At 42.0% G+C, this 27,537-nt stretch overlaps 1 protein-coding gene across 7 annotated transcripts in view; it reads right to left on the bottom strand.

Annotated features, from left to right (window-relative positions):
* Positions 1–3,221: 3,221 nt before the first annotated feature.
* Positions 3,222–27,537, bottom strand: part of LOC310878134 (sorting nexin-14-like) — a 29,053-nt gene continuing 4,737 nt past the window's right edge. For 2 of the 7 annotated variants that reach the window (XM_083792272.1, XM_083792273.1), the window contains 18 exons: positions 27,144–27,299; positions 26,764–26,888; positions 25,113–25,171; positions 22,932–23,081; positions 20,414–20,546; positions 15,963–16,152; positions 14,840–14,923; positions 14,421–14,521; positions 13,829–13,940; positions 12,598–12,638; positions 11,634–11,753; positions 11,042–11,165; positions 9,126–9,290; positions 8,448–8,543; positions 6,970–7,061; positions 5,130–5,186; positions 4,236–4,317; positions 3,222–4,084 (listed from right to left, as the gene is read on the bottom strand). In XM_083792272.1, coding sequence (XP_083648398.1) covers positions 4,270–4,317; positions 5,130–5,186; positions 6,970–7,061; positions 8,448–8,543; positions 9,126–9,290; positions 11,042–11,165; positions 11,634–11,753; positions 12,598–12,638; positions 13,829–13,940; positions 14,421–14,521; positions 14,840–14,923; positions 15,963–16,152; positions 20,414–20,546; positions 22,932–23,081; positions 25,113–25,171; positions 26,764–26,888; positions 27,144–27,299 — 1,853 coding nt within the window. In that variant the 3' untranslated portion in view covers positions 3,222–4,084; positions 4,236–4,269. Of the gene's footprint in view, positions 4,085–4,235; positions 4,318–5,129; positions 5,187–6,969; positions 7,062–8,447; positions 8,544–9,125; positions 9,291–11,041; positions 11,166–11,633; positions 11,754–12,597; positions 12,639–13,828; positions 13,941–14,420; positions 14,522–14,839; positions 14,924–15,962; positions 16,153–20,413; positions 20,547–22,931; positions 23,082–25,112; positions 25,172–26,763; positions 26,889–27,143; positions 27,300–27,537 lie in introns of those variants that run through there. The other 5 variants (XM_083792274.1, XM_083792275.1, XM_083792276.1 and 2 more) reach the window with 5 other exon arrangements.

Raw genomic sequence — 27,537 nt, 5'->3', positions numbered from 1 at the left:
CCAGAAAGTTTAGAATATTTGGTGGTCTTTTTGCACTAGATCGGTGGTTGTTGCAATTACCTGCACTACAATACTTCACCATGTTGCGCTATGATAAAAAGAGAAAAAGAAAGTAACAATGTGTGCATTCCCTAATTAATTCCAATGATAAGCTGTGTTGTTTTCACCCCCCCATGAAGGAATGGCAGATTCGGCCACAGCCCTAAATGTGTGTCAAAAAGAATCCATAGTTGCAGATTGCAACTATGTTTTTATAATTACGTTGTCATAAATTGTGTTTTTTGTTTTGTAAGAACTTTTTTATTTTTTTTGTGTCATGTTGATTGCAGCGTTAACACATACTAGGAATACAGGAGTGAAGAATGTATGGTTGGTTACATGTTTTACATGTTAATGCACCAAAAAGAAGTGAATAAATTACAATAAATGTACAATAATGAATCTACAAGCTAATATCATCTGTTGATTATGTGATCATTGCAAGTGGCCTGCAAAAAGTAAAGATGTCAGATGTTCCAGAGGAAATGACACTTTTTTAATGAGGCGAATAAAGGAAAAGAGAATATACTGTATATTATTTCTCTATGTTTGCTTATATATTTGTTTATTCCCTTATTACATAATAGATAGATAGATAGATAGATAGATAGATAGATAGATAGATAGATAGATAGAATACTTCATTGGCAGTTTAAGAAAATTACAGAAAATGACATTTAAAAACTGCCAAATGGACTGGACAAAAAAGCCGTAGGGTTTGTAATGTGGGGCCATATGTCTCGCCCTACAAATATGTAGGGCATATGTCTCACACTACAAACCCTACAGGTTTGTAATGTGAGACACAACGGGGGCTCACATTACAAACCTGAAACAGCTGCATCTCTGAGGAACCTAGTGGGGATGCCATCGTGGCCAGTGCAGGCCTTAGTTGGCTGTAAGGCGCTGAGTTTTAACAGCACGTCCTCTGTTGTTTTACGGATGAGATATTAAAGCTGTCCTCAACAGCACCAAGATTTGTATAAAAAATACCTTATATGCTGTTCTCCATAAAGGCCTGAATGGGAGGGCAACTTGTCCACCAGTGTGGAAGCTATGGTTGTGAAGAAACCATTTAGCCAGTTAGCCACGTTCAGCTTATCAGAGATGAGCGAGCTGTTTATTTTAATATTGAGGTTTCTGATCTGTTACAGCCCAGTTCCTTGAAGTAGGTTTGTTTGGCTGTCTTAATCATGCCATTGACCTTGTTTCGCAATTGTTTGCCCTCTATTTTTTCGGAACTTGGCATAGCTCTTGTTTCTCATTTTTCATCCATGGTTCAGGTCTCGCTTTCACCCTAATGACTTTCATGGGAGCCAGCCTGTCAACCACTGATAGAAAGGCAGATTTAAAACGAGACCAGGCCTCTTCTGTATATGTACAGTTAAGGACGTTTGACCAGTCCAGTTTCTCCAGAGCTGTATTTAATGCTTCACAGGTGTAATGTCTTAGTGATCTGAATCTGATTGTGTTGTTATGACAATTGACTGCAGATTTGTGAAGTTTGCGAGTACAATAAATTATATCATGATCACTTATACTGCACTGTATGACACCGGCCCCTCATGGGGCGACTGTGGCTCAAGAGGTAGAGCAGGTCGTCCAATGATCCATGGATCGGCGGTTCGAATCCCGGCTCCTCCTCCTGTCTACATGTCGAAGTGTCCTTGGGCAAGACACTGAACCCCAAATTGCTCCCGATGTGCTGGTTGGTACCTTGCATGGCTTCCGCCGCAATCGGTGTAGGAATGTGTGTGTGAATGGGTGAATGTAATGCACAATCTATGTAAAGCGCCTTGGATAAAGGTGATATATAAATGCACCATTTACCATGGCCCCCCATGACAGCTGTATGATAATGAGGGGCCTTTCAATCCATCAAATGTATGCCAAGGTGACACCTACTGTACATCAGTGTGGTTGACTGCACTGATCAGTTTAGTGAACCGTTTGAGCCACTCAATCACACACCTGTCACGTCGCACTCTTGAGCCACTCAATCACACACCTGTCCCTGCAAGTAAGCAAAGCAAAGCAAAGTTCTTTGGTTACCCAGGGAAGTGGACTAAGCTCGAGATGCTTGTTTACAGCCACACCCTGCTCATAGAACATTTCGTGGTAGGGGTTCAATGCCTTGCTCAAGGGCACTTCAGCGGTGGTCATTTTAACGTGCCGGTCCAGGGATTCGAACTGGCGACCTTCCGGTATCAAGACCGCTCCGCAAACCGTTCGTCCACCGCTGCCCCATAAACAATGTCATTTTAGCAACTAAACAATACAATATAATAATGTTTTTAAAAACATTTTTGGCAAGGAACAGGCAATGCAGTAACTTTTGATTCATATTCGATCAGCATTTTTGCGAGCTGGCTGTGCTGTAGCCTACTGGACGGACCATTGTCATTATTTTTTTATTATTGGGTTTATTTCTTAATAATGACCACCTCAATGTTCATTCTACCTTACACAGTTAATAACACCCAATTTACATTACCATAGTATTTTAAATAATAAGAAATGCCATCTTATACTTTGTCATAAAATAATGCACATTACATTTTAGTTTGGTAGTGGACATTCAGCCCCCTATGGTGGACAAGTAACAACAAGTATCTCAAAGTGTAGAATACGGCTAAAGGAATTTCTGGTAGGCTGGACAATTATGTAGCCCTTTATTTCCCGTACGTCCGGTTACAGTTATTTCCGAGGCTTTATCTGTCCCTGTGAGATGGAGATAAAACTGGAAATGATGTTAAATTCAAAAATATACTGACAGTGCCAAACCTCTAACCTGAACTGCAATCAATCAAACGATATAAATTGCAGAGGTTCTGGTGACCCCAGTTGTATCTCCATCTACCAAGAAGATAAAGCCTGAAAAATAAGTTCTACTGCTGAAGTTGTGCAGCCTTAATTTAAGCATGGGGTTTGCTGTGATTAAGTTTAGGAAGTATCATTTAAAGTACCGGTACTTCCAGTGGATGAATATCAACAGCCTGTTATTGTTTTTGGTCCACCATACCAGCTGTGGTGGTGACTTCAGAGGAAAAAAAAGTACAAACAATACGTTGTTAAAAGATATTTCTTTAATATTAATTATATAAATATTGTATTAACTTAAATGCATACATGAGGATATGCAAATGTAATATATTATTTTGAATCTAAAAAGGTTGTAACAATTATACCATTACACATTATCTCCTCAAGTGAAACATGTTACATCCTAGGGCTGTCAAACGATAAAAAAGTCAATCACAAGAATTGCTGTGATTAATTGTGATTAATCATATTTTCTCAATCACAGTTAAGATTAAGGATATTTAAAACTATTACTACTGACTACCACATTAATGAGGAATCCACACAAGAGGTATTATAAAATTAAATATTATTATTTAATGGAACAAATATAATTCATAACAGATTTGAGTTAAAGACAAAAGACTGTTTTTGTTTCTTCTTCTCCAAACAGTCTTTCGTCTTCAGACTCAACTCTAAGCTGCTCAGTTCATTTGACAGTCAAATGTAAACTAAACGGTACAGTACATCGTCTGGTCTCATTTCATAAGCAGCGATCACTGTCAAGCCACAATGCAAAAACACCTAGTCGTACACTTCAAAATAAAGCCCACACTGACATGGTTGACATCGCGTAGAACGTTCTGAATTAATAGCATGCATTAACCCGTTTACTGTTGACAGCCCAAGTTACATTACAAACAATACAAAATAGGCATTGTTAATTCGTTTTTTACCTTGAAAACTCCACTCTTTCGGGGTCACAAAAAGCAGCATTAACTCTTGCCATAAAACGATCAGAGGAGTGCTACCAATAAAATATATTGCACATACAGTATGGCAGCAGACTACTATACTGTTCAGAAGGTTTACAGTATGATTGCACGCCAACATGTCAAGTTTTAGTAACAAGGAAGGCTCCAGTTCAATGTTTATGTTTCTTTTTGCATTAATCACAGTGAAGGCCTGAAACAGTTCCCTTTTACATCCATGTAGGCATCATAGACGTCTCCTTCTGTACCTGCTGAGGAAACAGACAAGACAAGAATTATAAGAACAGATGGCATGGGTGAAGACAGGTAGTCAGAAGGTTCATTGTTCCGAAATTACTATCCCTATCTCTAACCCTAACCTAAACATAACCGCAAGCACGGGAGCAGTGCATGTTCGCCAACCTTAATGCATGTTCGGACTAACGGGACTTCGGATCTATGGGCAGTTCCCGCAAACAGTGTACCCCAGTCCAACACCAAGGCCCTAATAGAGGATATACAGTATAATGGGAATCAGTAAAATCAAGTACTAGTATGGTGTTTTGGAGGTATTAACAAAAAATGGTCATAACTGGTTTTTGAAACTTTGTCATGGCTTGGATTTAGAGTAACATGCTGCATTGGAGTGCGGCTCCAAATCACTTCCACAGTTGGCAGAGGCTTAAAATGCTGGAAGCAAACTTTCAGTTCCTTAAATGAAATAGTCAGAGAACCTTCTTTGCATATTATATTATGGCTTCAGGGTACACAACTACATTTAATCCTGAAAGTGTGTTAAATTGAACCCTGGCCATTTGTACACTCCATGTCAGTATTTTAAGAATTTTGTTTACCATAATTTATCCTCAAGAGAAACATTATGATAATTGTGTTGGTCAACTTAATTCCACGTTTAAAATGTGTACACTATTCATTTGTCGTAGTTACATTTTAGTACAATGAACTGTCACGTTTAAGCATAATCAGATCAGAGATAAAGACTGTGTTAAGAAAATACTTATTGGCCCAGGCCGTAGCGTAACGGTCTGGGCACCGGACTGGTAATCCAGTCGCAGTGTGCCGCGGGTTCGACTCCCGGACCCGACACGGCCTTTACTGCATGTCATCCCCCCATCTCTCTCCCGTTTCCTGTCAGCCTACTGTCTGTCCCTTCAAAAATCAATAAAAAAAAAAAAAAGGCGTAAGCCGCAAAAAAAAAATCTAAAAAAAAAAAAAAAAAAATTACTTATTTGGGGTAGGAATTAATATACATACATTGATCTAAAGTGTAGCTGCCCAGGTCCAGGGTCAGTTTACCTTGTTTAATTCTGGAAAAAGTTCAAGAATGGCAATGTCCAACAGCACATAAGTCAGCTGAAGAAAAACACAAAGAGGAAAAACATGAAAAGCAATCAATTAATTTACGATTTAATTATATTAATGTATGTGTGGATCTACCAGGATATAAGAATATTATATTTTAGGTCCTTCCAACGCGTTTAAAAACATTTTAACTTACAAAACTACTGAACCAAATCATGGTAGTTCTTTTTTCTCTGTTTCATAGGAGCTTTAACAAAATATACTTTGAGTTGCAGGGAAGTTGACGTAGCTGTCCAGGTGAATTTGTAGTGTCATCGGTTTTCACTTTTCATGTCAAGGACCCCCAAATTAAGATGTAACTAGAAAAAGTGCCCTTCCGGGCACAGGTCTCCACCAGGTTATCCACAGATCCGTGCAGTTAGAGGTAAAAACACTTTTCGGCCAGTTATAGCGCCACCTTGAGGCTGAGTTGAAATTGTTCATGTGGCATTTCGTCCTCGGCCTAGTGGGAATGTGGGTGCACAATTTCACGGAAATCACGCGATGTGTTCATGATTTGCAGCATTTTGTTTGAAACTGAGCACTCCTGTGAACTTTGGAAGCCAATCTTAACCAATCAGGATGGAGTCTGAGAAATCTGAAAGACCCGTTTCGTTGAATGGCTCTAGAGAGACTGTGTACCAATTTGCGTGATGTTTGGACAAAATCTGTAGGTGTACTGTGCAAAAACTTGTTTTGCACAAAGCGGCCTCCTGGTGGCGCTATAACAGGCCGTTCTGGAAAGTTTGGGGCAGAGGTTCATGGTTGGCATCCAGGGAGTGTGTGTGCAAAATATGGCATCGACCGGGTTAACGGTGGCCGAGATTAGCTGTTCACGGACACACGGACACACGGACGGACGGACGGACGGACACGCGGACGGACGGAGTGCAAAACATACTCTCCCCACATGCCTTCGGCCTGGTGGAGACAATTAGCTGCAGAGCCCCATCTGAAAACGATCTGTGTCAGGGATGATACAAGATTTGGTGAACACTTTGAAATCGGCCATCTAGTGTTCATGTCTAGGTACTTCAGCGCCATGATTCACATCAACTGTATATGAGCCCAGCCTCCGTGTCACAGAGACAAAACCGAAAGCACATTGTAATCTTAGCACCTAGCGATGTTTATCTTTCGCCATAAACGGTAATATGTCAGCCGCGATGTGATCAAAAATCACTATATTCACATCTGAACGCCGGACGGATTTGACAAAAAGACGGACTTTGGAGTATTCTTCAGAGAAAACAGGCAGAGAAGAAATCACAGTAAGTGGATTCCTATTGGTTGCGTGCGCATTCCGTCTTGTGCCGGGAGGGACGAAGGCGTTGCCTAGCAACCTGGGCAGCACTAGATGTATGTGTTTGGCTTCTGCCGGTCTATTTTGATATAAAGCTTATTATAACCCACGGCGCCGCGGGTTTGGCGTTCAATGGTTAATTATTATAACCTGCGATGCCGCGGGTTATGGCGCTGCCTGGCGCTAAGGTTGTTAAAATGTTAAATGTAGCATCAAACCCCCTGAACCCCCCCCCCCCCCAGGACCCCTGGGGGTCCACAGACCTCACTTTGAGAACCATTGTGTTAGAGAGCCTTCAGAAAAATCCTTTAACCCAAGCCTGTCAGACAAGCGGTCCAGTGATAAGAAACAGACATGCTGAGGAATGTGATATATGCAGTGATTTAGATAATGTGAACCACGTAATGTAAACACAAGTAGTCACGGCCAATACCACTAGTACGCAAAGGATTGTGTGTGTGTGTGTGTGTGTGTATGTATGTATCAGGGTACCTGTTTGTTAAGAACTGGCTGTTGCAGTCCATCAAAAAGCAAGCGCACTCCTTCATACTTGGCCTCTTCTCCTATACACTTTCCTAAGAAATCTGCGGAAATGCAAATGAAGTATTAGAGCCTGACAGATTTTATTAAACCCTCAAGCACATACATAGTTTGACATGTGTTTTATTCGAGAATGTTAGGATGCTTTCCAAGTTCCAACACATATTATTCGTGGAGCGTAGCTCCACCAAGAGCATGTTTGCAGTGGAAAACAGATTTGTTTTAAGCTTCCATTGACCGTTCTACATTCAATTAATTGGAGTGAAAGTATACTCCATTGGTATCTGCATAGGTTTTGCATGAGCACATCAATTAGCAACACCTGCAGTATACATGGATGAATGTGTATAAACAGGTGGATCATATTTTCTCTCTCTCGCTCTCTCTCTCTCTCTCTCTCTCTCTCTCGTGTATAGATTGCCTATTATTGTTAGGTTTGTGCGACACTTTTGCACAAAGAAGTAGGCAGACATGCTGAAGAAACATTTTAAATATGGAGAGGATTTTGCCAGACAGCAACAAAATAGTAGAGGGTGAAAGGACATGGTAATAGATGGGTGATAGTACGCTCTCTCCTGTTGGGGTCCAACCATCCGGGGGAGGGGGCCAATTAATTATAGTTAGTAATTATTAGTTATGACTGCTGCAGAGTAGAGTTGGGACAGAGGAGAATCATGTCACCAAAAGTGACTGTATTATATTTTGATAGCTTATGCCTCCCAAAATAATGTCATAATTGTACATTTAACTATTTCTCCAAAATCTGCTGAATTCCTTTAAACCTAAAAAATGCTTATTAGTAGGGATGTGCCGATGAGACATTTGGCTGATCTAAAAACAACTAGAATCTGCCGATACCGTTGTGTTTGCCGATTAATGCCCATCACTACTAATTAGGGTAAGCTTTAGGGACAGCCAGGTGCGGTTTATCTTTCCTGTTTATCTTCTCTAGAGAAGATGTGTTGAAAGACCCCTGTGTGTTTATTGGGGGCTACTAAGCAAATGGCTGAGAGGCAGAAGAAGTGTCCGTTTACATGCAAGCTCTGTCCACGCCCGCACGCATCCTGCTAGGAGTTCGTTAAAGTGCAACCCATGGAAATGGCATGAATTGCACCAAAACGCCCAAATAAATTCAAAATGGCCGACTTCCTTTTCGGTTTAGGTCATGGCGCCAAGAGACTTTTTTGTAAGTTGGGACATGATGGTGTGTACCGATTTTCATATACAGTATGGAGGTGAAACCGAATTGTGGGGCGTGAGGCTTCATTCGGGGGAACAAACAAACAAACAATCATTGCTATTTCAATAGGGCCTCACACTGTGCAGTGCTCAGGCCCTAATAAAAGTTTGCATAATAAATGCCCTTTGGTCTACATCAGGGATTCATGACATCCTAGAAATATATCTTTAAAAAGAAATTGAATGGATACCTGGAATATATTTCATCATCTCCTCAAATGTCTTTTTCGCCCTCTTTTGCGTGTCCGCAGTTGATCTTGGTGGACTGCTCTCACAGAACACAGCATCTGGTTGAGCAAAGAATACATAACCTCATTTCACATGACGCAAAACATTCCTCGTGTTGATGTCATACAATTGGGAATAATCAGATGTCCCTGTATAGGGCGTATCGGCACTTGTACAGATCTGGTCTCCCATGCAGAAGAGTAGTAGTATGAAACAAACTATCAACAGAGGTGGTTTAGTGTGACATCTTGTATAGCTGAATGTTGTCTATTACCCTCATAACTCTGAGTGTGTACAAATGTATGTCCTTTGGCAGAAATAAATATCACCATCAAAACATTTCAGCACTGTTCTCATTTGAGGCGGGAACCCCTTTTGGTGTTAGCATTATGTTATGCTTTAGCTATTGAAAAATAGCAGATCTACAAGCTCATAGCGCACCACCGAGTGGCGCGCTACGAGCGTGTAGGTCTGCTATTTTTGAAAAATTGAAGAAAGACTGACATAGAAACATAGCTTTTTCAGAAAACTGTCATTTTCAAACAGACATTTTTAGAATCTGATCTCAGGTCAAAATGGGTTAGAGCTCTGTTGTTTGAATCAGAATCATTATGAACATCTCCCGGTTCTGCGTTCTGCACCTCGGAGGAGGGTGATGAGCGAGACGAGGCGGTGCTCCTGGACCACCCGTCCCAGTTTGTACTGGAGGTAGTAGTCCGTGTACGTCTCCAAGGTGTTCTTCAGAAGGATCCTCCCGCCCATCAGCAGGTGGTGCAGCCAGTCAGGGATGTGGAACACAACACGACCTACCAAATCAGAAAGAGGCAAATGAGAGAGAAACAGAGACGGGAGTGTGTGTGGTTGTGGTAGTCTGTGATCAAAGGACTGTGTTTGCCATATCTGGGGTGTTGACACCGATGTTCCATAATGATAATTAGATTATTATTATTTTTTATAGGGATGCAAAAAAATAAATAAAAAGAGAAATAAAGTAGGAGTGCACACCAGTAGTGGGGAGGTGCTAACCGCAGGGGATAAAGCTTTGACTGAAAAAGGAAAGAGGCCGCACAGCTGGCAGTCACGATGCCATCACATTTTTATTTTCCAACGTTTCAGCCTTTTCGTTGCCTTTTCGTTGCCTTCTTCAGGGAATGAATAGGGATGCAAATTAACATAGTTCCAGTAAAGAGAAGAAACTGATGTGCTGCACAGAGAGAATAGCTAATTTTCACCCTTTGCATATAATCTAATTAAAATATTCATTTTCATGAAACCATCCACATAGCCGGGAGGGAATTCGGGCCAAAACCATCAAGATTTTGGCCTTGCCATGTTAGGTATGGCAAGGCATAATGTTTTCAAAAACGAATTGGGCTCGCCCCCTAGTGGTCTGTTTGCAATGTATCCAATGTACGCTATAACAATAAAAATACTGTTCAAACATTATTACATGCATAATACATACGCAAGAACACAATACCTTTTTGATTCAATCCCAACACTTATCCTATCCTGTACAACATTTCATATCAGGAATTAATTCCATTTCCACTGGTAATGTGTTCAGAAGTTTACAGTCCTTTATGGAGAAAGCCGATTGTCCATATGGAGTTATATAATGTGGTATTTTTGAGGGGCGCTATAGCCCCTCCTATATTCAGCTATTAGTGTAGATTTTCATCTTACACAAACATTAAATTCCCATTGATAATGAATGGAGAATTTACGCCATGTGTCTGAGCAAGTGTTACGTCATGATGATGTACGATGATCAGAGCGCCCCTCACTTCACTATTTTACAGACATTACTTGCATGATGAAGTAGTAGGGCATTAAATTATGACATATTAACCCATTTTGGGGCGGGAACCCCTTTTGGTGTTAGCATTATGTTATGCTTTAGCTATTGAAAAATAGCAGATCTACAAGCTCATAGAGCGCCACCGAGTGGTATGCTACGAGCTTGTAGGTCTGCTATTTTTGAGAAATCGAAGAACGACTGACAGAGACATGGCTTTTTCAGAAAACTGTCAGGATGTAGAAGACATTCTTTGAATCTGATCTCAGGTCAAAATGGGATAAAACCTTTGAAACATGGAGATACAAGGTTTCTGCTCGACAGCGACTATACTGTATGTGTAAAGAGGCTCAGGCGCTAGACTAATTCACTCACCAACATACATGAAGTAGTCGTACACCCCCACTAGACTGATTCACTCACCAACATACATGAAGTAGTCATACACCCCCACTAGACTGATTCACTCACCAACATACATGAAGTAGTCGTACACCCCCACTAGACTGATTCACTTACCAACATACATGAAGTAGTCGTACACCCCCACTAGACTGATTCACTCACCAACATACATGAAGTAGTCGTACACCCCCACTAGACTGATTCACTTACCAACATACATGAAGTAGTCGTACACCCCCACTAGACTGATTCACTCACCAACATACATGAAGTAGTCGTACACCCCCACTAGACTGATTCACTTACCAACATACATGAAGTAGTCGTACACCCCCACTAGACTGATTCACTTACCAACATACATGAAGTAGTCGTACACCCCCTCCACCGTGATCATTTCCATGAAGTAGTTCTGATTGTGTCTCTTGTCAGCCGCCTCTGACCGGTTGGCATTGTTTTTGAAGAGCTCATTGAACAACTGACACAGAGGGGGAAAAACAATATTCATTATGTGTAAACCACGATTTATTCTCTATATGGCACGGCGGCACGGAAATAGCAGATCTAGAAGATGTGAGCTTATAGATCTGCAATTTGAATGAATGAATGAATGAATGAATGAATAGTTTTATTTAAATCAACATGTACATGATTATTACAGCAGCAAAAGCATTTTACAGGACATGTTTGGACCGAAGAAGGTGTAGGCTGAAGCCGTAGCTTATATAGTGCCTATCCTTTTTGAGTTACTTATCTTACATTAATGCAAAATAATAACAAAGACGAACAACAAAAAATAGAAATAGAAAATAAGGAAAGAAATTAATAAACAAAAAATAAACATTTGTTTTGCATTTGGTAGAATCATATGGATGGAAATGGTGCAATATAGGAGGTTTATGACATAACATATAGCGAGGATTTATTTTCCAGCATGATTACCAACCTTTTTGTCGTTTTCTGAGGTGGGGCTTAGGATGGTGAGTTCAGGACGGTTGGGTTTGGGTTTGGGGGATTCGCAGGAATTGAAGAACGACTGGATGAAAGGCTCCAGATGCTGCCCTTTCTAGAAGAGCAGAATATCAGTTTTAAGTTATTATTGTAGTTATTATCTTCCCTACAAAATGTGAGAAAATGTTTAGGCATAAGGCATTGTTAGCATAATTAAAGCTGCAATCCAGGGACTAATTTTAATGAATTCAATGTTATTTGTCTAAAGAGGACGGGACGCGAAGACCGTAAGGGCGCCGCCATGTTGCTCACATGGTGCTCCATGGAAGGAAAGAAACATGCGCAGTTGAGACCAAGGAAGCTGAACGAGGAAGTGTTGGCTGCATAAAGCCCATTGCGCATGTTTCTTTCCTTTGTGTCCCGTCCTCTTTAGACAGTCCTTGGTGTCAGGTAGGACACCTACTGGTTGATAACTAAGTAGCCCTGCTTGAAGCTCATAAGCCCAATATCTCTGCTGGCCAACAGGGGATTCGATCCCTCTTGTCTGATGCTGAGCGCTAGAGGTTTGGCGTCCCCTTGGGGACACACAGACTTGATTTGTGGGTAATACAGTTGAAATGACCTCGCTCCTTCGGGAGGACCTAAACGTATGGATTGCTTTACGGTACGGATCTTGGGAGGACGTTTAGAGCCCTGCATCAGGCGTCAAAACAGCGCTTCTTTTACCGGTGCTGTCCGATGCCTGCATATCCACTACCTACAGTATGTGAGTCTGTTTGTTTTACAGTCGTAGACATCCAATACTGAAATGACGTGTTGTGTCTGTGACAAGAGCGAAAGCACTGTGTGGAGAGATTGGATATAAAGAAAGCTGAGGATATCCCCACTGTTTTCAACGCACTCACACTCACACTCACACTCACACTCACACTCACACACACCAATAGTGCATTACTCACCTCTTTTACCAGTTTGCTGGGAACAGACTTAATGATTTTACCTGTGGACCAAAGTTCAGACTGGTGAATGATCCGTCAGTAAACTTTGACCTGCAGCCTAGATCCAAAGATTTCAACAGTACTCCCCCCCCCCCCCCCCCCCCCCCATGTTAACTCTAGGTTAGTAATCCAACAGTTACAAAACGTGAAATGTTTTTGGGCATATGGCAAAGGGTGTGTCATTCTGTGGACTGGCTTTTATTCACCATTAACCACTTTTAACATGGCATCCATATTTTCGGTCATGTCATCACATCACAGACAAAAATGGTGAAAAACAGTGACTATAAGATCTATAAGATCACAATGTGTCACACTGCGGCACATTGTGATCATTGAGATCAGCTATTCCACTATTCATTATTTCATTCTACAACAAAGTATACAGGGCTTACAGTAAGGGATTAGGTTGAAGGTTATTACGAAACAAGCAGTGATTTTCAGACACAAAGCCAAGGTCCCATTGGGATTGGGACCTTGTTGGGAATCGCTGCATTATCCAACTAGAAACAGTGCCCCTCGGGGCACAGGTCTCCACCAGGGCAGGTCAGGTTGTGGCCTCCTGGTGGCGCTATACTAGGCCAATGTGAAAAGGGTGCCATTTCTTCTTAAGCCTTGGATGGCAATTGGATGATTTGAGGCATTTTGTTCCAAAAATGTGTGTTTTCAAAAATCCACCTGTTGGTGGTGCTATAACAGGCCATTGTGAAAAGGGTAGGATATATTCCTCAGCCTAGTACGAAAAGGCGTGAAAGATTTCACGTAAATTGCACGCTGCATTCATGATTTGAGGCTTTGTTCAAAACGGCCAATCCTGCAAACTTTGAAAGCCAATGTTAGCCAATTAGGATGGAATATCGGACAGATCCGTCTTGAACACATGACTATAGAGATAGTGTGTAACGATTTACGGGATTTTTGGACAGAATCTGGAGGAGTAATAGCAAAAGTCGGCCTCCTGGTGGTGCTATAACAGGCCGTTCTGGAAAATCTGGGGCAAAGGTTCATTGTTGGCATGGATCCAGGGAGTGTGTGTGCAAAATCTGGCATCGACCGGGTTAGCGGTGATTAGCTGGTAACAGACGGACACACACACGCACACGCACACGCACACGCACACGCACAGAGTGCAAAACAATAAAACATACTTTCTCCCCATGCCTTCGGCCTGGTGGAGACAAAAATAACATACCAAAGTTGACATCAGGCAACATCTTGTCCAGGAACTGAGATTCCATACTATGAGGGGAGAGGAAGTCGGCCAGCAGCTGGCTGTTGCACAGCTCAGGATGCTGCAGAAGTTTCTGCAAGAACGCACACAATGATTTGTATTGCTCGTTTGCTGAGGTATGTACATTATAGATGTTTTTGATGTTTTCAAAGGCACAGGAGACTAAAAATGTATTCTCAGATATGGAATATATACATATATTATAAAGAATGAGGAGTACAATTTAAATACAGATGAAAATTGTGAGATGGTGAGATCAAGTTTGCTGGGAAATGTACACCTATTCATTTTAAAATCGGATATAGGATACAGTATATTATGTACTTGATAAATTAGGGTCACCACCATTATTCTCTCAGCGAATCAATAGATTAACATTAACAGCTTCTTCTTCTTCCTATTCTTGTTCATTAACATGTAAAATGGCTTCCTCTCCTTCCTATTCGTGTTCATGTACAGACACATTGATCTATTCTATGTGCAACAACATGCCTGTCAGATCCAATGAACTGGCAACTGAGTCAAGTGTAGTAAGTAGACTCAAGATCTCTACCTGCAAGTACTCCTGGAACTCCTCCCGTTTGGATGTAAGGAACTCGTAGTTTTTTGGCCCAATGATTCTCTTGGATGGTAACTGCGCATCTGGGAAAGACCCTAGAAGGGTGTAACAATTTACACAGAAGACGGTAAAGACTGAAAGGAATATGCTTCCTTTCCAACTGGAACAATGCTTTGATCCCAACGCCGATATCGGACAGTCCCTAAAGGACATGCTGTAGAAGTTCACTGCAAGTTACTGGACTGCTACAGTCATATGGGAATAATGTATGAGTTCTGGAAAAGTGCTTTTTCCCCCCACCTCTTCCTTCCTTACTGTACATCTCTGTAGAGTAATGAAATTCATGGGAAGTGCATAGTGACCATACAAATACAACATACAACATGCTGAAGATATATCTGGCAACTACCTACCATGGAACTCTGTGAGCTTGGATTCAAGGACATAGAACTCCAGGTATCTTCTGTACACAGACCAGTTCTCAGTCTCATGCCCGACTGCACACAAACACAGAGCAGACATATCAGAAGAGGTTCTATAGGGATCCTCTGTATCATCTATTTAACTCACAAGTCTATCAAAATGGTTTCAGTTTGCACACACATGGATACATTCAAAGGATCACAAGAGAGAGTGTGTGTGCGTGTGTGTGTGTGTGTGTGTGTGTGTGTGTGTGTGCGTGTGACTGATTGCCTGCCTGATACTAACTGCGTTTAAAGAGAAATTAGGAATGTGGGTTCAATTTAAACTAAATGACTTGAGTGTGCAAGAGTGTGTATAAAATCCCAACAAATGTGTCAACTGCAATATAGCTGGTCATTCATGTGTGTTACAAACATGCTGTGTGTAAAAGAGATGCAAGGTCACAGCACGCATTGGCCTGTCACTGTCCATCAGCGGTAGTGCTGAACCGTTCACTATTGCATGCAGAGAGACGTGTGCTGTCCTTGGTTTGGCTATTGTATTGCGAGTTTGCGACTGGCAACCTGTTTTTCTTTTCCATTTTTGTCCTTCAGAACAAGCTTGTCCTTCTTCCAGCTTACTTCGTTCAATAACTGTCTATTGCACACAGTCATGAACTTGAAATTAAAACATTTCATTGGCCAGTGATAGACATTCTGAACCGTTTGTTATTTGACAAGAGGGGAAGCCATTCACTAGCAGGAGGGCTAGACTCTTCTTGTTCTCTTCTAGTAAAAACTAAATAGAACATGCTGTACCTGCTTTGTGTGGACAAACTTTGCTTGTAAAGACTATCCAACTTTAAGGTCAGTCCACGTCAACTCCTTGCAACCATTATCCCCAAATAGCAGTTCAAAGTATTTGCATTGGTGAGGACTGGTGTTGTAACTCATAATGTAATAGCTAATGGCTCATAGAACTGGCCTTAAAACGGTTTTGTTGAAAGTAGTTGCGCTGGTGTGGACTGCATGGTCACCCCAGACTCAACCAAAATGAAGTGTCGGCCTATGAAGAAATTAGCCTTACCAGCCTTCCTGTCATTGCGCTCCACATCGATACAGAAATTAGCCTTACCCGCCTTCCGGTCATTGCGCTCCACATCGATACAGAACACTGGAATGCGCTCCCTCTTCACTTCATCATCATAGAAGTCAATGTATGGGATGGAGATACCCCAGGCCGACAGGTTACGGGGGGTACTGGGTGTAGTGCAGGCTGCCTCCACGGGCGAGTCGTCTTCCATGACCATCATGGCCTCTTCCACCTTGGAGAGAGAGAGAGAGAGAGAGAGAGAGAGAGAGAGAGAGAGAGAGAGAGAGAGAGAGACTAGCCTCGGACGGAAACCGACGTTTTTATTTCCAGGGACAGACAGACAGACAGACAGAGACAAGGTGAAAACCCTGCAGTTACTAATGACCCTAATGAACCCCTACATCTTATCTATTCTTTTATTAAGCTTAGATATCAAGCTTGGTACCACAATCACATTTGCCAGCTCACACTGACTCCTAGCTTGAATAGGCCTTGAAATTAATACTCTCGCCATGCTGAAACTGGCCCTTAAGCGCGTACACACAGACAGACAGACAGACAGACAGACAGATGACACCAAAATGTGGGCTGCCCTAGCACCAGCCATCAAAAGCGACTCCTAGAACGACATTAGAACGTGCAACAACACTGAACATTAAGATTGTGCATAAACAAAGTTTGTACAGCAACTTGGAGGAAATGATCGAATCAATGAAAGGTCGGTCTGCTGAGATTGAGCAACAAACACGGGAAACTGGAACACAAACAAAGGAAGTGTGCGCTTAGATAAAGCACTGCGTGCAGAGTGAGGCACACTTTCTAGCAAGTTAAGTAATGATAATGTCCACTGAGCCGGATATGGAAGCCTGCTCTTGGAGACCTTGCAGAACTGTATGGATAATCAAAAGTGAGACAGCTGCATGGCTGTGCAGGAAACACAGGATGTAGGAAAAACACAAACTGATCTACACTGCAAGAATAAAAAAACACTGCCAGACTCTTACTGGCCACTGCCTCCCAATGGGAAGAGGCAAAGTTTAAATCATTGTTATTTGAGCCCGTCTTGTGTTTTCATAGCAAATACTTTCTCCTCAAGATTCAAAACCCTGTTACAAATTGCTTTAAAGAAGGATAAAAACTCACAAGTTGCAGTACTGATGTAAAGTCACAACTATAAGGTGTAAATAAATGGAGATTAAGAACTGTCAAAAGTAAATAAATAAACAAATAAATAATAGACAACCTGGGTCAGTTTCATCAGTATCAGATGATACTGACTGAGGTTCTCGCGCAAGGAGTTTCACAGCAGTCCAGACACATTTTTTAGAACCAGACAATAAACTTGAATCAAGAGACCCCTTTCTAAGTCTCCACTCTGGCTCGTAACGAACTAACGCTAATGTAAATAACATAGCGGAAGAGAGAGGGAGAGACTTGCCTATCAAGAACTTGAAAAATGGGATAAACACCAAACACCGTTGAGAGATGTCCCCTCAGCCATGTGGTTCCTGAGCTGGAGGAAACGAGTCACCTTTTGTTTTTTAAACAGAGCCTCAGTGACTAAGTTTAAGATATACGTATAAGTCTGGTAGAGTACAAACACTTCTTGTCAATGTTGTGAACAACTCTTTCAAAGCTAGAAAGGGCAAACACATCTGTGGCAAAAACTATATATTAAAAAAAGGAAAAGTACTTTAGTACAATGTTAACTGTTTAATTGCTCAAATAGCACACAGATTTTAAATGCATTAAAGTGCAGAGGACATTGAATAGGCTCAAGATGCAATCTACAAAGGGGATGAGGTTCAAACTAAAGTTGTCATTTGAGCAATTAAATATGCATTAGCAAGTTCCTCTCAAAACAGATATATATAAATATATTATTACAGATATAATAATGTTGATATAATACTTTTGGGAGCCCTTTTCCTCTCACTGTTTCTTAAGTACTAGCACTTTGACTATCAAAGGAAGACTGGCCAAATGATTGTGTGCGCTGACCATCAGTGTGGCTATCGTTTCCTTACCCAGCACTGCCACCGTGTGGGAACCAGCCACAACTATCACCAATCTTTGTTCTTCTAAGAACCTCTGCTGAGTCCATAAAGAAAACATAAATTGTAATTCTAACATTTTTGACATACTGTTCTACTCAGGCGCGGACGCACAGTAGGCACAGAGAGGCAAAAGCCTCCCCCCGGTTACGCTGTGCCTCCCCTCAAGCCATTACACTATCTATTCTCTCTCAATGTCCTCCTGTGTGTCTGGAGTCTTTTGTGCCAAATGTGTATTCTCTTGTGTGAAATGTGTAGCCTGCATCCCCATTCACAGGACCGGTTTTCACGTCATGGCATATAAACACCACACACACACAATGTCTTCAATTGATTCTTGAGAGAGCAGAGACACAGCAATGGCACCACCGGAAGAAATACAAGGTTTGTCCACGTGAGGACGCCTGAACCCAAAGGCTACCACCACAGCACCGCATCGCTTACACCAGCAGCAATCACGCCAGCAGTATCTCTACCGGCCCTGCTATAGGCTCACCACCACCACCATCCGCACTGGAGGAGAAGTCACAGGTGACGTCACCAGCCTAGCTGTTGCTGCTTTTGCATCCGTTGGACTGCCAGTCTTTACAGAGAAAATCGGGGATCTATCAGCTATCGAGGAGCCAGAAACTCAAACACATGCAGCTAACAAAATTCACAGCTACTGAAATCAATGGGACATTACACACATATCAGCAGATGATATGTATATATGATATTTTCTCTCCTGTACATTATATCTGACTGGCGCAGAGCTTGTGGTTCAAGAAAGTACTTACTCATAAAGAGTTCCTGCCTGGTACTACTGACAGCAGCAGGAATGTAAATAATCATTTTCAGTGTTCATGTTAGCGCTGGGAGAAGCTAGATCAAGGTGGTACGAAGAAGCTTTGTTTGAGTATGAAGAAATGTTAGTTGTGATTATGATGATTGAGGTTCTAAAACATTGCGTTGTTAAGGACCCCCAAATGTTTATGTATATATGTCCACGGATATCCCTCAGAAAATATTTTGTGCCAGGGACCCCATAGAAGTGGAATAGTATAGGCCAACTTCTTCCGAAATTATATATAAAAAACAATTATTTAAGCAGATCAACAAGCTCACATATGGTATACATACGTCCAATATGGCCAGTAAGATTGCTGTAAAACATTCCCTATTTAACGTATATACGACCTGTCAGTCAGACAGAAGGTTTAGGGTGCTCAACCTCCAAAACAATCGGGCTGGCAGATCATTCATGGCTACCAGTATTACACAGTCTGTGAAATAAAATAACTGAATCTCTCTCTGTATGTGAGGACGCTGCACCGTATGTAGAGCACTTTAGTGATATGTGACTTAAGGTGGCTGTACACTAGCCGATAATCGGACATTTTTGACGCTCGGGGGGTGCCCAACTCAATCGGGAGCGATTCTCGGCCATAAATTATCGTCTATAGTGTGAGTGTATAAAAGATCCAATCGTAATCCCTCCGATCTGTTGTTTGATATTTGCTCTGCCCCCGCAAGCCCCCTCTCCTCTCCTCGTCCCCTCTCCTCTCCGCCTCCTCTCCCCCTCTCCTCTCCACTCCCTCGGGGCCGAGAATCCTTGGGTGCGCTGCGCCCGGGTTTTAAAACCGTGTTGTGTGTGCTGCATAAAATAATTGGATAAAATATTCGGGCCCGGTTATCCTGTAGTGTGTGGTGCTAGCAGATTTCAGATTTCAGGCTAGTGTAAAGCCACCTTTACTAGAAGTTTGTGTGCCTTAGTTGGCGCACTCACATCTAACACTACATGTTATGCACCTGTAACCCAACATGTATAGAGGGTATGCGCATGCTTAAAGTGAATGGCACATCCAGTGGCACATCAACAGGCAAAGTGAGTTTAATGTTGTTTAATGCAATCAGATAGTGATGATTGTTTTGATGCATGGGCTGTCAAGGCCAGAAAGTAGTTTTTTTCATGATGAAATATGAAAAGGACTAACATACAGTAAATACATACATACAGAAAGGACTAACATACAACGTACATGAATACATACAACAAAGCCCTGTAGTGGTCATATGCCTTCATTCGAATTCATCAACATGATGGGAGGCGTTTACTTGATAAACCTGCTCCTCTCATATCTGTACTTTTCGTCAAACATCTATGCAAGGTTTTTACATTAGTGCTGCTCACTCTTGAATTAATTCCCTGAAGAAGACCTCCTAGGTCGAAACGTTGGATGATAATAAATGTACAGCATCGTGGCTACGTGTGTGGCCTTTTTCTAATTTGTACTTATTTACTGCCTTAGGCCAGCACCTCACCAACACTGGTGTGCGCCCTTTCCAGTTTTGTCTACCACTCTTGAATTTACGACATAATACTTCCCACAGAGCCTGAGAATTAGTGATAGTCAGCTACCTCTGTGTGAAAACGGGTAGTTTCTAGGTCAGTCTCACCATATCGTCCTCCCCCTCCACCAGCCCGTAGGATGGCAGCATGGCCCCCTCCATGGTGGTGCTCTTGAACACTCCTTTGATCTTGCTGCCAATGCGGCTAATCCCAAAGGACTCGCCCCTCTTCGACGTGCTCCTGTAAGGTCACACAAAGAACAGCTCAGACAGACAGACATGTATGCGACAGAAGAGCAGCGCATGGCTTCAGCACAGCATATGCAATTTAGGGACAATGAATCCAAAGAAGACGGAGGCATAGGGAGAAAGAGAGAGAGAAAAAGGATGGGTGCGCAGGGAAGAGGCTGCAGCCAGGTATCACGAGGGGGTAAAAGCGGATTGCTAGCCAAACGGAAACACCACTTCACAGCCATCTCGGACAAATGCCTAACAGGCTAAATCTTTTGTTATATTTAGTTACACGCAAGTGTCATGCACTGAAAATAGCCGATTTACAAGCTCACAATGAGTCGTATTGTGACTCATTGTGAGCTCATAGATCTGCTATTTTAGGTGTGCAACACCAGTGCGTAACTAATCAGGCAAAGAAATCTGACTAATTATACACAGCACATATAGTAAGCTTGTGGTTTGATGAATAGATACTGAAATGTCTATATGGTTAAAGATTTTAAACTCAACATGTGATAAATAACAGAAACCAGAAAACCAGTTGTAACACAAAAGCACAAAGTCAAAGGTGTTCTGCATGACTGCCTGTCAGATTGAGTAAATATATACAGTGGTGGAAGTATTGACATCAAAATATACATGTACAAGTGCTCTAAATCTTTTGAAAATAGATCTACAAGATCACAAAGTATTGCATCGCAAAAAAGTATAAATATATATATATATATATATATATATATATATATATATATAAAAAGTATAAAATAGGGCTTTAGTGGTTAATGTATGGTTTAAGAATCTATCATGAAAGAAACTAGTGACTTAAGTTTTCAAATTACTGTAGTGGAGTAAAAGTAGGGATGTTCGTTCCCGATCCGATACCACAATTTCTGTGTTAGCCAATACCGATACCAGAGAATAATATTTATAATAACAATAAAAAAAGAAAAAGAAAATCGTATTTTGAAGTCCACCAACTGGAAGTCAAGGGTTGACATTCGTCTAACTTGACACATATGCTATGCTAAGCTTTTGACCGTGTAGCTGTGTTGCATTCTTCACACGTTGGACTAGTAGAGAACCGCGCGGAACATGCAACAAAAGTCTGCGGGTGTTTCCTTTAAAAAGATACTAGAGCAATACTAGATACATTGGAGCCTCTACAGCGGTGCCTGTTGGGCACTGGCCTACTTGGAACGATGCAAGTCGGAAATGAATGCCCCACCGGCAGCCAGATATTATGTCTGTGCCCCTTTTATGCCCATGGAGTTCTTTGTCAGGCATGCCCAAATATGTCAGAGTCAGAATGTCAGAATGATGTCAGAACAGGCCAGCTCCATATATGGACACTGGGCAGGGGCCCTGTCCAGAGCCCGGGCAGAGGCCTTTTTGGGGCGGTTCTGGACAACTGTGGGTCCGACCTACTCGACACCGGGCACCGCACTCCCTGTGGTGGTGTGGAACGTGTGTGTCGAATTTGAAGTCGGTGGGGCGAACGGTTCTCAAGTTATGTGGATTACAAGAGTACACACACACAGAGACTTGAATATCATAGTAGAGTTAATGAACTTTTTGAGAGTATGTGTTGCGTGCACGTGTGTGTGTGTGTGCTGTGTTATACTGTGTGTGGGGAGAGGGAAAGAGAAGGGGAGACGGAGCATAGCGGGGGTGTTTGTTTAGAGATATATCTCGTGTTATGTTTATATAGTAACTATCTAGCTATATATATATATATATATCTCGTGTTGTGTTTATAGCAGACTCCTCACTCAAACATGCACTTACAGTTTGGGCAATTCGAAAGCGAACTCCACATGCCCTGTGGATGGATCGGTGGTTAGACTGGCATATTCACTGATCCCGATATGACCAACTAAGGGCATATGGGTACTGGGCAGTGTTCCGATACTGGTATCGGTATCAGGACATCTCTAGTAAAAAAATATTTGCCTCTGAGATAGTAGTGGAGTAAAGCATAAAGTAAAGTATAAAGATATAGTCAAGTAAAAGTATCTCAAAATTGTACAGTAAAGATTGTACTACTTTCCACCACTGCAAATACAGTTCTGTTCAACTTATGGCATAGTTAACATACTGGACACAATCTCATTTTGATAAGACACAACTCAGTTCCTGATTCAATACAAAGGCTTATTCATCACATATATATATTTTTTTTTTAAAGCGCTTCATGCACAGGTCCCTCCATGCAGGCGGCAGGCTGGGACTAGGATCTGTGGGGTACATAACATCACACTGACACCTAAATTGTATTCTGTCGCACGCAGACAGAATATAATTCTATATAACGCAGACAGCCATGGATGGCACCATCGTGCAACGGTGTGTAAATTAGGTGTGCCCTGCTACGGACGGATGGACCCTCACTTACTTCGGTGAGGAGTGGCGGTGGGTTAGCGAGCCATATGGGAGGGCTGTGAACGTGGACGGGGCATGGAGGGAATTAAAAGATGCAGGTGAAGAGCTGCCGGAGGCGGTGAACAGGGACGATGGAGACTCTGGGCTCCAGTCCCAGGAGGTACTGGCAGCGCAGGGCCAATGTCCCCATGAGGGGAGGAGAGGACCGTGGATCATATCAGGGCAGGCAGTAGGGTGGTGGTTGGCAGCGGAAAAATGATGCCGGGGCCAGACAGGAGATGGGGAAAGGTGGACAGACAGTCACAGACAAAGCACGACAGTCCACAGCAACGATAGGTAGGGTGATGGAGAGGGGACAGACGGAGCAGAATGTAAAGGGGGGTCAAACAGAGACAACAATCATGGAGATAGGTTTGCTAGAAAGGCTGATGACTGGACTGTGTTCATGTATGGGGCGCAGATGAAAGAGCCATTCTCTGCCGTCTCGTCTTCCTCATCTGAGAGCCACAGTTCATGCTGCCTTGACCACTGCCTTTTGTATCTTGCGTGCAGCAGTGCTGCCTGGCCAGTCACTGTTTGGACCACAGTACAAAGGGTTCGATTTGCTGAGGGGGGGGGAGGCTCCATGATTTGATATTCCCCGGCGGTAGGGATATGTTTTAATCCCTGCTTCTGGTCAGACTGAATTAAATAAATGTGGGGAAATTTAGACTGATGTTTGATATGTACAGTCTGTTTGATATCACATTTTAACGATGTAATAAAACATTTACGATAACCATATTAACACTGATGTAACTATTTTGGGGACATTTTCTAAATTTGTCACAATTTAGTCATAATTGTGACACGGTTTGTCAAAATGTGTCCAAAATAATAATAATTGTCAGTTCAAGAATAGCACAAATAGCCCATCTACAAGCTCATAAAGTGTTGCGATGCGTTATGAGCTTGTAGATCGTCCATTTACACTATCGGTCATACGAAGAAGTATAGAGCTTAAGTGGTAAAAGAAAAATGGCCCCCTCTGTTTTAATTTCTATTTGTATTTTTCTTTTATTCTTTACAAATCGAACCCTGGCCGTACTGATGACATGTACTCACCGAATGTCATCCATACTGAGGCTATTTCTGGAACAACATGCACAGGGAGTTAGTGGCTGGGCTCCTTGGCCGCTTCAGACACACACACCCCATGATTACAACCCGCACAGACACCACTGCAGGCCACATATTTAGTTCATAAAGTTAACATAACTATAACTATGCACTTGAAATTCTTGAAATAGCAAAGAATAATTCAGTATTTCAATTTAAATATAGCAAAAATAGCTTCATGGTGTGCCACGTTTTGAGCTTGTAGATCAGCTATTTTTGCTACGACAGAAATATGCAACGTGTCCCTCTGGAGTGAGTGTATAAAAATAGTGGCCCTCCCCATCGTCAAAGTTGCCCATCCTGACACAGGGGCCGCACAATTCACTTTCCGATAGCGTCTCTGCCTTAAGTTGTGACCAGGCTTTTCTCTTCGCAGATGAGTAAGCCTGGGACCGAGGAAAAATTTCAACCAATCGGGAAAGAACCCATTCAGCAGCTTCAATTTTATAGTGCTCCAATTCCAATTAAAACTGAACATTTTTGGTTTCATCACTTCCAATTTCACTTGTTTAACCTGTATCCTGTATGAGCCGTCTCTCCTGATTGAATGAAACTGGTATCCCGACCTGAAAATGCATTTTCTGTATACTTAAATGTTGGAGAGATGTGGAGAGACCCCTGATACTGAACAAACATATCTTAGGACTGATTATTATGGGAATATATAGTTGACACTTATTTTAACAAATTAGAATCACTTACAGGCCCTTAAACCACTTTCAACTTGGCATCCCTATTTTGGTCATATACGGTAGGCACCTGTCACATTATGACCGATTATGGGGTTACCCTATTTTTTTAAATGTTATCTATAAAACAGAGCTTAATGGACAATCACAAAGCTTAGCTGTACCTTGTCAGTACACTACACAAACACACTGGTGAATATAACACCTTTAGGGATGTTTCTTTTCAAAATGGTCAGACACACACTGTACACACATGCACGCATGCATGTATGCACAGTGCACACACACACGTGTGTGCACACACACACACACACACACACACACCCACAAACTACAATGGCACCCACCTGCTCATCCTGGAGTTCCTTGCGGGAGACTCAGCACCTCGCAGAAGTTGGCGGAAGTACTGCAGAAGAACATGGAAAGAGAACATCACCCATAGTAGCAACATACTGTACCTGCCAACAGGAGCCTCGCTATTTCTAACACTTTCTTCCGCTATTCTCCCAATAGGTAGGTACTAGGTACTGGGTTAATCTCCTAGTTTTATATGAAATGCAGACAACCCTGCCTGATATGCATTTTCTTGTCCGCATTATATTGTGACCTATGAATTAAAGACAAATTCAAAGTTATTTTACTTTAACATCCATGTATTTATTCCATTCATCTTTGGTGGAGGTTTTATATACTGTAGGGTTCAAGGCCTAATGATGGCAGGTGTTATGTGCAATTGGTCAAAAGAACAGCATCTCATCTCATAACTGTGTCAACAGGAAAGGGTTTTAGTAGAGGCAATGCGGGCAGTTTGGTATAGGACCCCGCAGAGAGGCTTAGTTAGGTCAACCTTATTTAGAACACATCAAAGCTAAGCCGCATCAGCACTGATAAATAAACCACAGAAACAATGCAATCCAGAATATCACTACTTTCCAGACACTATTCATGCAAGGCGGCGGCTCGCAGTGGACAATGGCCGTTCACTGGGCTGCCCAGCTGTATTCAATGAGGGAACTTGTGAGGGGTGAAATTCAGGTTGGCAGCTTGGCATGATGCCAGGGCAAGGCCATTGGCCAGTAGTGTGTGACCGGTATTGATGACATGGTTGGAAGCAGTTGGTGGCGGAGAGATCAGAGGACAATTGTGCAAGAGAGCCTGAAATCCAAATCACCCCTTTAATGCCTGTTTACCAAGTAGAGTCTTATGGTTTAAAAGTGTCACAATGAAAATAAAGTGATAGTGGAGAATACAAAATACATTTTAACCACTTTCAACCTGGTGTCCCTATTTTGGGCACTCTAAGGCCAAAACTTTCAAAGGTTTTCAAAAAATGGCAAGAGTTCAACATAACGTGTCACGTCATGATGCGTTGTGACCTGGTATATTGGCTAGTTTAAATAAATATTGAAAGTATTAAATAGGGCATAAGTGGTTAAACACATTTGGTAAAGCCAACTAGACAAAATGTAAATGGATTTTATTTTGAGTTCAGTGTCCATGACACTAGATGCCTTCAATAGAGCGCCGAAGTCTGACGTCACTTTCAGTAGAGGGCGCCAATACACAGGTTCATGTATTTTATTATTTGCAATGTAATCCCCATAGGGCGATTTTAGGTCGCTTCATATAAGAACTGTGTTTATGATGTCCATTCATATTCGATAAAGCCAGTTTCTGGAGAAAATGTGGCCGCAAAAGCCTTGAAACTACATATGAAGGAAATGTCGCTGCTAATATACGTCACGCCCAGCTGTCAACACATTGCGTTCCTGAGATTCCTCGTTGACGTAAGCTCAGCTGGTGGTGACTCGACTCGTACTAACCACGAAACATTAAATATCAATAAAATAAAAATAAAAATAAACGTAATTAACATTCAGTTTCTGTTGTACTGAACCTGGGGACTGACGCCCTCTACTGACAGTGACGTCTTCGTCGGTGCTCTATGGGGGGGAAACGTGTGAAGCAAATAAGTTGTCATTAAGCATAGATGCTGACCTCATCACTGTGGCAGAACATGGGCGTGAACACATTCTCCAGGAGAGACAGGACATGCTCATAGGCCTCAAATAAACACCTCATGGTTTGGAGTTTCACCACTTCTTCATACGGGCCCTCAGCAACTGGGCACACAACATCAGAATTTGGGAAACACAGATATTGCTTTATTACTATACATTTATGTTCTAAGGAATTTAACAATGACAACAGCTCTTCACAGAAGTAAAGCAGATCATTAAACATCACACAGGGGGTACAGTGTGTCATACTTATCTTTAATGATCTGCTTATTTTATTGCAAAAACATTAACAGGTTTCTACATACTGTTGCGTATTTCAACCACTATGAAGGGGTCAAAGCTGATCTTTATACATACTGTTGCGTATTTCTTCCACTATGAAGGGGTCAAAGCGGATCTTGTCGATGCTCTCGTCCAAACAATAGGTCTCATAGATCTTCTTCACCTCCTCATGAAGCATCAGCTTCTCAGAGTCCGTTAGCTCAGGACACAGTATCTTATCGTTGAATTCCTCTGTGAAGGACAGGGCAGGATCATCAGACTACTCAAGCTCGTTGTTCTAAGAACAGCAAAACTTCAAATCAGTGTTCTCAACTTCATCTGTGTTGAGAGCGTATGTGTTGGAACAAAATTAGCAAAGGTGTCCTTTAAACACACTAGACTGGCGCCCGAGTTATTTGTCAGGCAATCCCAAATATGGAGTCTATGCAGATGTCAGAACATGTTGTGATGTCAGAACAGGCCAGCTCCA

This window comes from Protomyctophum parallelum, assembly GCF_964188405.1.
Source record: "Protomyctophum parallelum genome assembly, chromosome: 20".
Classification (NCBI taxonomy): Eukaryota; Metazoa; Chordata; class Actinopteri; order Myctophiformes; family Myctophidae; genus Protomyctophum; species Protomyctophum parallelum.
This window is presented reverse-complemented; position numbering and strand designations above follow the sequence as displayed.